Source organism: Zingiber officinale, chromosome 8B (genome assembly GCF_018446385.1).
Source record: "Zingiber officinale cultivar Zhangliang chromosome 8B, Zo_v1.1, whole genome shotgun sequence".
NCBI lineage: Eukaryota > Viridiplantae > Streptophyta > Magnoliopsida > Zingiberales > Zingiberaceae > Zingiber > Zingiber officinale.
In genome coordinates, this window is record NC_056001.1 from 104499893 (window position 1) to 104509621 (window position 9729).

The 9729-nt window shown below is 36.1% G+C and overlaps 1 protein-coding gene across 1 annotated transcript; it reads right to left on the minus strand.

Moving 5' to 3' along the window:
• Nucleotides 1-5281: 5281 nt before the first annotated feature.
• Nucleotides 5282-9450, minus strand: LOC122016319 (blue-light photoreceptor PHR2-like). Its single transcript, XM_042573571.1, has 4 exons — nucleotides 8411-9450; nucleotides 5918-6147; nucleotides 5632-5733; nucleotides 5282-5450 (listed from the first exon to the last, which is right to left on the minus strand). The coding sequence occupies exons 1-4, from the start codon at nucleotides 9374-9376 to the stop codon at nucleotides 5372-5374; spliced, it is 1377 nt and encodes a 458-aa protein (XP_042429505.1). The 5' UTR covers nucleotides 9377-9450; the 3' UTR covers nucleotides 5282-5371.
• Between the last annotated feature and the right edge of the window lie 279 nt (nucleotides 9451-9729).

Sequence of the window (9729 nt, forward strand, 5' to 3'; positions counted from 1 at the left end):
AACCCAGCCCGAGGTTGGGTTCGGTTCATACCTAACTTGGGGATGAGTCTAGATACATATATCACATAAATTATATCTTTTAATTAATTTTATATGTTCAATGGTAATTTTTACCATATATATAATTTTATTGTTAAATAAATTATTTTTTGATAAATTTATTATTTAATATATAAATAGTTTTTATAATTAAATTCAATATTAAATGAATAAAATAAGACATTGTAATTAAGAGAGTTAAACAAAATTAATAAATTTAATGAGTCAAAGGTAGAGTAGTCTAATATCAACAAATTCAAATTAAATAAGTTGTAAAATTAACTTTAATACTCACCAATTCAAAACAAACATTTTAAAAAATTAATTTTAATAGAGAGGTATAAAATTAATTCATAAATGGGTGATTAACCATTGATTCAAACCGGTAGTTAAATCGACGATTGAATCATCAGGGTCTGTTGAGTCGGGTCAACAAGTAATTAACTAGCCAATTGACTCGGTTACGAGTCAAATCCGATCCGGGATTTGGTCTAACTTTAGGAGGACATTTTAGTAAGTATGTAATTAGATGCTAAGGAGACAGTAATAATACACATAGCTTAGAGGGGGGTCCAATTTAGTTAATGGTTTGATTAAGACAACCTCAATGGCTAAGTGGAAAACAGATAGGGCAGCTAGAGACTTAGCAAGTGATCCAAGGGAATGACAAGTGGAACAATTAGCTAGCTAGATTGCTTATTATATTATAGAAAACCACCCTAAACCATAGGAGAACCTCAACACAAGTCAATGTGTGCATGTTCAGCTTCCGTCAATATATTTTAGGGATGATTATCTGATTCTGTAAGATTTTCTCTATCTAAATCGAGAGGTATTTGTAACGAATGACTCATCAGTTTAGTGTTCTTAGATCAATCATTAATTAAGAAAAATTTATTTATTAATTCATCGAAGTTGAGACTTGATTTTTAAATATCTAAAAAATTAAAAAGATACTTTATTATTGTACCATTATCCGGGGACCAGAGCGAAGAGTAATCGTCTTCATGGCTCGTGTTAAATGTGTTATCTATTGAATTATCAATGTAGTAGTACAATGAAAATTGGCAATTGGTGTCCTTAAGAAGTGTTAGTCGTTGTCTCATTATTCTAAGGGAAAAGGGGCATAGGCCACTTGAATCTATCTAGAAGAATATTTCTTTCAATCGGGCCCTCATATCTTATTAACACAACATAGCTTAGATTGCCCTAGAAAAGCATGATCACAATAATAGCCTCATATTTGTATGATCATTTTCAAAGATCTCAATGTAACAGAGTCTTCTTTTAATCACATTATATGTCGGTTAGTTGATACTAGATATTCAACTTATGTTGATTAATTTTAAGAGTGATCGACTTAATCCTATAAAAAATTTTCATCGATCCTCATGATAAATCTTACTATGACTCATAATTGAGAAATTGAGAAAGTATTTTACCGCTACACCATTGTCCTGTAGACTAATTATATATTAAAAAATATTAAATTTAGCTCTCGACTTGCAACTAAGCACTAATATACTTGAAAATTTTATCTTTAAGTCTTAAAATACCACCAAAATTTATTCAATTTTGCAACGTCTAGTAATATCGAATACAATTTTAAGCTAATCCAAATCTCCAACCTTTTCAAATGACCTAAGTTGCTAGGATAGCTATGATCAAAATTATAGAATATCCACATTCAATGAACGGTGAGAATACATAAGCTAAATTAGACCAAACATATATATTATAAGTCAGCGTCTCATCAAACCATTTTATTTTTTTCCTTTTAAAAAATACTTTTCTAGTGTTAGTGTTAGAGCTTAGGAGTTAGGGTTCCAAAAGGGAGGTGTCAAGCAAAGGACTCCCATAATATTGCTAAATTGTCATGTTTATGCAAAGTCGATAAGAGATTAACGGTAGGAGACCCTTCTCTCTCTATCTATTCCATCCATCTATCTGTCCATCTGTCCATCAAATGCTCGGCTTGTTCCTCACGCAATCTCTTGCGAAAATTTCTGCAATCTGTATTCATTACTCCATTATTATTGCCATCATCATTATTGCATGCCCCCCGTTCCATATATCATCTTCTTCTTCGTTCCCTACGTAGACGTGTGCATATATATCTATCTGTATATATATATATACTCAACTGGCAGTGTGTGCGCCAGGAATTGCAGTGGGATGGCCATGGCCATGGCCGTAGCTAGGGTGAGGGAGCCCTTTGTTGGAGAAGCAGGGCACGTGCAAGCTAAGAGCTCTCTCTGTATTTTCCAAGTCTTTGCACGTGCTCCCCTTCTCCAACAGAGGCTTTCCACCGCCTCTTCCCCGAGCAATATAATTAAAGCGAGCAGTAGCTCCGGCGACGTGTTTTTCATGCTTCCCTTCAGTCGTGGTAAGGGTTTGTTTGCAACAATATAATGGAGATGGATCTTGTTTGCTGTTTTCGTGATGTATGGTTGGATCAATGCATGTTTATGGGAAGGAGGTTTGGTTAATATTATTTATATCTACTGAGTAAGTATTTGAAGGCAGGCGAGCAGGATGGAGAAATGCATCGGCGTCGATCGAGGCAGTGAGGTGGAGTCTGCGTGTGGCTGAAGGCTCATGTCCGACAGTCAACTGCGCGCGCAGTGTGCGCGAGAATAAAGTAAACGAGCGGGGAGGGGACAGGATGTGATCGAGGAGGGAAGGGAGAGGGAGAGGGAGAGGGATTCGCGGGGGATACGGAAAGAGACTGACGTGCCCTCCACCAACCTCTCGATCCCAATGCCGATGGCGAGTAAAGAGTGCACGAGTTTTCTGCCATCAGAGGGAGAAAGTAGGACTGAGTATTCCGTTAAAATTAAATTAATTAAATTATTTTTTTATTAAAATCGAATTGATATAAACTAATTACTTCACTAAGCCGTCGATTAGTTTTTTGATTTTTTTTTTAATATACTAAGTGCTCTTGCATATCCCAGCTGAGACTTGAATCCTAGTGTTTTGAGTACATTGAACGCCTTAACAAATCGATAGTGTAACAATAGACATTATTAATTGATTACTATATAACAATCGATTGTATTATATATTTTTTTTAATTATTATAATGTATCACTAGATTTTATATTTTTTTAATTATTGTAAAAAAAAAAAAATAGAATCTATTGTATCAGCGGTTATCATTATGTAAATTAAGAAGTTATAGTTGAATATATATTTGTACAATTGTAATAATTCTATCCCATACTAATCAGCTCAATATTACCTAGAGGACATATTTTTTTAAATTATTGTAATTTATAAAATTAGATCAATAATCAATTGAACATAACGCATTAGACAGTTCAATTAATCACAAATTAAATTCTGTATTAAGCGTTCAAAGTCTTGAAAATAATTTCATGAAATACAGAGTAAAGTTGTGTTAAAAAAAAAAAAAGAAACATTTTCTAAGACCATATTGATGAAAATTTCGTACACCCAACTATTTTTTTTAAATAGTTTATTTTTTTAAATTAATTAAAAAATATATAATTTTAATGTAACGAAAGATTTTGTTCACTTCTCTAAGCAAGTGGGAGTGCTCTGCGTGGAGTTGTTGCACGCTCGTGTCCTTGTGATGGTTTATGTTCCTTAGAATCCGGGAAAGAAATCGGGGATGATATATATCTTGAAGTTTACACTATGGTAGGAATGTGCTATTGAAAAAAATTGATAAATTTAGGTCAAGATAAATTAAAAAGTATTGTGATAAAGTTTAGGAGTATAGTATCTTTTGATTGTGTGTCTCATTTGGAAATTTTTTTTTACAAATTCATTATAATTAGGGATCAAATCATAAATATCTGAATGTTAATCTGGATGTCTTATCATAGTAAAAATCTATTATTCTAATTATTACACATGATCAATATCACGATTATATATAAAAAAGTAAATTAAAAAATTATAATTAATCATTATGGAGAGGATTTTTTTTTTCTGTTTGATAATAATTTTATTCCATACTAACCAACTCTATTTTACTCGAAAATTTTTAAAGTTTACACTAGTTTAATTAGTGGGAGGAGGATCGGGATGGTGTTAATTTAAAGAAGAATTTGGGATCAAGTCCCAATAACAAATAATGAAGTTACTTGTCTAGAGGGAAAAACGCATACTATACTTTACGTGGAGAGGAAGTTCACGTGAAAATTAGTCATTTTAGTAGCTTTATCGAAAGTTGCAAACACTTTGAAAATGAGCGGCCAGGAGTGTCCACGTAAAATCTATCTGTTGACGATTGGATTAGAATTTGGTGCGGGGCTTTACAGTCGACGTCCTACTCTATTTCGGATTAGAATTTGGTAGTTTTACCATCGACATCCTACTCTATTTCCTGCAAGGTGGGTACGGATTGCCACCCACGAGCTATGACATAGCAACAGGCTTGCTCACGTAATCTTTCAAATATTTACGCATGGTTCTCAACTGCAGCATATTTTTCTCGGATAATAAAATTGAGGAGTTAATTTATCAGTAAATTGGAGAAAAATTCTCAACTGCAATTTAAATTTTACTTTTAGTCTCATGCCAAAAAAATATTTATTCTCACGCCCTAATTAAACATAACAAATATTAATTTATCTAATTACTCTTATTTATTAGAGATATATGATAGATATAAAAAGTCAACTTCTTCAAATTCAGTATCATTAAAATTTAATATATTTTTTATTCAACGATTGACATTTGTTATAAACACTTTCAAATTTTTACCTGCATGGCCAATAAAAGTTTTTCTTAAGTCAGACCGATGATCTAAGAATTAATTGGATAAAAAAGCTAGATAACTAATACTAGTTTAAAAAAATAAAAATTAAGATATGGATTGAGGAAGAAAAGGAATTTCAACAAGAAAAAAACCCGAAAGCGGAGGAAGAGACGAGAAACAATTTGAGAGAAAAAAAATCAGCAGAAAGGAAGAGAGATCGCACTCGTGGGTTTCAACTTAATTCAAATTGAAATGACTTGAGCTAAATATTATGGACAAACAAAACTATTTTATCCAAAAGATCAAAAAGAGAACTTTTTAGGACAATTGTCATTACCATTCAAAGAATAAATGACAGTAGGTTCCTTGATTTTTTTTTTTTTTTATTGCCGAAGTAATTCAAAAGGTGGAGATTCTTTCAGGTTGAATGAGGTGCCAAACCAGCCTTTATTATTTTTGTTTTAGGTTGAATTCTGCATTAAATTTTGACAGACAATGTGAAGAATTCCATGAACATGAACCTGGATTTTATTAAACTCAAGAGTATCTAAAATCTCACAGCCAAGTAGATTGAAGTTTAAGGCTGGATAAAGAAGGAAGTTACACCAGGGCACCGGTGCAAGCTGTGGCTGGTGCAGCTGCACCCTTCTTAGCCGAACTGTATTTCTTGGTGATAAACCTGCCGATGAAACGCGATCAGATCATATTATTTACTGTCAATAAATCAACAAACATTTAGAAGCTATAATCCAAACTCAGCGAATATCTTTCCTCAAGTGTAGAATTCTGATAAAAAAGAAGTAATACTCATCTACTACTACTATACCGTGAGAATATTAGCATAGACTATCATATGATACCTGAAGAAATCTCTCCACAATAACTCGAACATCAACCAGTTCATCCCACTATCTGGTGAATTCAGACCGCCACTCTTCGCAGATGAAGCAGCAGAAACCGTCCTGTTATGTATACATTCAAGATAACCTTCATTGCTTACCCTTTGAACAAAATGAAAACATAAAACCACATTGCATTGTCACTACTCTAAAAGCTTGTGCACAAAGAAGAAATCAGTTTGGTAAACCAATCCATCTTGTTAAGTTGATAAAATTAGTTCGGAGTTGGACGTGGAGCAAAATATACCTATTGGCAGTCTTCTTTAGCTCCTCAAACATCAAGCGAGGAGAAAGGCATCCCATAGCTAGCCAAGGTGAGATTTTGCATGAGAAATTAGCACCAAATATGCTATTCCTAGAATTCTCCATATTTCCTCTGCTTGTTTCGGTGCGGCATTCAATAGCAAACTTTTTCAATCTTTCTAATGCTTCAGTCTCACCACCCACGAGGGAAGCACTCATAATAGGTTTTCCATCCTGTATTATGCAGAAAGCCAAATACCACCAGTTTCAAAATATTTGATTAGAAACTTATTGCAGCAGTATTTCACAAAGCTATTCGAACACAATAAAAGATGCAAAGAGACCAAACGAATGGTAGCAGATATAGTAGCCTGCCTAGATTCTAATGATACCAACACCTGAAATCATGGTTCCATGAATCACAGGTACAAGAAACTAATGAAATAAGTATATTTACTTGGACTGAAAAATCCGTGATGTAATGTGACATAATGGTACAACCATGCATGCAGCCATTTAAAGGATGTCAGTGGGAGTGGCGACATATGAAAACATAGGACAAGGAGCATGGTTGCTTCATCTTGGAGAAGTTGCAAGCAACCACGGTTAATAGTAATACATGGTTAGGTGGTGTGAGCATACCAGTTCTGAATCAATTGCGGGTGAAATGGGTGGTGTATATGATGTTTTTAGTATGTATATAGTTGAGTTATTGTGAGTTACAACTGTTGTTTTGATTGTACAATAAAGTGATCAGAGTAATATACTATAACATGTCGTTCGATTATTCTACAAATCTCTTGTTGTATCACGTGATTGGTTAGTTCTCTCCAATGAGCTCACAACGTCAGTGGTTCTCTCTGATGAGCCTGTAAACCCTCTTCCACATCCATGGAGGATAATGATTCATATCACATTATAAATTAATAACAGGAGAACACAATCTTACAATTTTTTAGCGTATCAGACTTGAACAATAAGACAAATTGACAGTAAGACAAATGAAAAACTACCGAACAGGAACAGCTACAATCTTAATTTAGATGTAAAGAAATATCAAATGTTAATGACTCTCTTATACATGGCTTCCTTTAGATTAACCATTTATCGGCAAGAATAAGTGATTTGACGACTGAGAACAAACAAATAGAAATATGGGTCCATGCCAAATGATAATATTTGCGGCATTTGTTCCAATTCCCAACCAGTTAAAGGAAGACAGAATCATGTCATAGGGAAATTGAAAATATGTGAGATCAAAAAGGTCAAGTTAGCTACTACAGAACAAAAATCTAAAAGCCTTTTCTTGGCATTTTTATATGTCCTAAACCAAATAAAGATAGTGAGTCTTTAATTTGCAACTTAGCGCATTAACATTCTATTTGTTGTATATCACCTTCGAATTGAACAGGCTGCTGTAAAAGTTCCATATTTTTTAGAATTTTATAATCTAATCTTTTTTAACAAATGTTAAATAAATTTCTCGAATAAATATTAACTTGAGGTAATTATAAACCCTTACAAGCCAAATAATTTAATCCCCAAAAGTATAAGTGAATTATTATCAAAAGTATGAGTGACAAGCATCCAAATGCTCCATATTCTTTATGTAGATTTTTGTTCAACAAATGTTAAATAAATTTCTCACATAAACATGAACTTTAGGTAATTGTAAACCCTTGTAAGCCAACAAATCTAATTCCAAAAAGTATAAAAAAGTGCATTGTTATCTTCGTTATTTGTGGACTAAGCTCCATGAAACATATTATCATCCTAGACCACTTAACTTTTCTCAGGTTCAAACTATCATCTTTAGCTGTCATCTGCAAAAATCTTGTTTTTCCTTCTACCGACTTCTTAATTTCCTTCTTTTCTCATGATCTACAAAAGTGTAACAATTTCTAAGGTTGTACATGCACTACCTAGAAACTTTAGCTCTTCTCTCTAGTACAGTGAGATAAAAATATCTGAGATTGAAAAGTGATTATAAAGCATCATGAAAATGATTACCCATGGAATTGAAGCAACTATCCATTTTTATTGCAAATAAAATGGGTTATTAATGCTTGACAGAAACATTTCCATAGTTGATAAATGGCTATTGCACGCAAGCAGTCAAGGGATAGCTTATATAATTTTCTCAAAATTGGTCAAGAAAGTAATCCTTGACAATTATATAAGCTTATATTACTAAAAGTAAAACAGCAACTTGATTACTTTCTTTTTCTAGTCAGAATTGTTTGATTCGCTCATTTTCCAACCAGTATGTCCTCGCACTACTTTGTCAAGACACACATTCCTACCACAAATGTCTGTGTTCATCTTAGTTTTGACATTCTCCTACACCTAGTCTTTAAGTAGATTAAAATGAGTATCAGCTTTCGCGGTAATTCTTATCTGGGAAGAAATCCAAATCAAAATTATGAAACATTCATGATAGGAATGACTGATGCGATGCAGATATGTAAACGAAAGAACTTGAACCAATAAACCAAACCTGCGACATTGTGGGAGCTGGATTAAGTCCAAGGTCTTGCAAGCTCGGTATATCCCCAGGTTCAATATTTCCTCTTGAAGGCACTCCCTTAACCTCTTCCGGCGTCTCGATCGTCTTCCTAACAGTTAAGACCTTCACTTTCTCCCTGAATCCTCCATAATTGGTCGGCATGTGCTCCAGCTTAAACGGCAAGTCGTCTATGTGATACAGCGTGCTCCCCCAGAAGTACTTGACCTCCACCCCTTCAGCCTCCATCGCCGCCGCAACCCTCTCCTCTGCACGCGCCTCATCATGGGACACCTCCCGGTGGGAGTACACAGCGTCAGCGCCAGCAGCACGGGCGAGCTCCGGCAGCACGACCTCGGGCCGTCCGATCCGCACCACGAGGTCGGAGCCACGGCGTCGCAGCCCCTGGCGGAGCTCGGCGACAGAGTCGATGAGGAAGCGAGCTCGATAGGGTCCGGTGCGGTCGAAGCCCGAGGGGGAACGGCCGAAGTCACGTGGGTCAAAGAGGAAGACGGGAAGGATCGAGAGGGAGTCGGCGTTGGCGGCGGAGAGGGGCTCGTTGTCGTGGAGGCGCAGATCAGCGCGGAACCAGACGATGGTGCAGCGGCGGGCGGCAGCGGCGGCGGAAGGGTCGGTGGGGCGGCGGCGAAGGAAGGGCGAGGGGGAAAGCAGGAGCGAATTGGAGATGTTGGAAGGGGCGGAGAGCTTGGACGAAGATTTCGCCGGGGGAGGGAAGAGGGAGAGGGAAAGGGAGGAGACTTGCGAGGGGACGTTGAATTTTACGTGGGAAGGCGAGGGGACGACGGAGCAAGGTTTGGGGAAGGGGGAGAAGAGTGAGAGTGAGAGGGAGGCCAACGGGAGATTGGCAGTCGGGAGTTCTTCTTGGTTCTCGTCTTGAGAGGCGGAGGCGGCGGTGAGTTCCTGGAGCTGGGAAGGAGGAGGGGGCGTGTTGGTATCCATCGCGTCTGGGTGGGTGGATAGGGGAGCGGAGCAGAGAGGGGAGTGTGAGAGAGGGAAATGGTCTTATCTCATATTGGTGGATCCTGTTTAGGGTTTATCTTGAATGAGATTTCCATTAGGGCTTTTGAGTTTTGATCTAACTTTAGATTTTTCACTCTTCAATCTTTTTTTCTGCAAAATTTGATTAAAATGTTTGGAAATAAAATTTATAGATCTTATGATCTTGCATTAATATTTTATAAATTTTTCCAGCAACCAATATACAATTACTCCATTGTCCTTCAATACACTATTCTCATTATTTTTTCTTGACGTCCCCTCGGATGGATCTAATAGCTAGCGCATGAAGTATT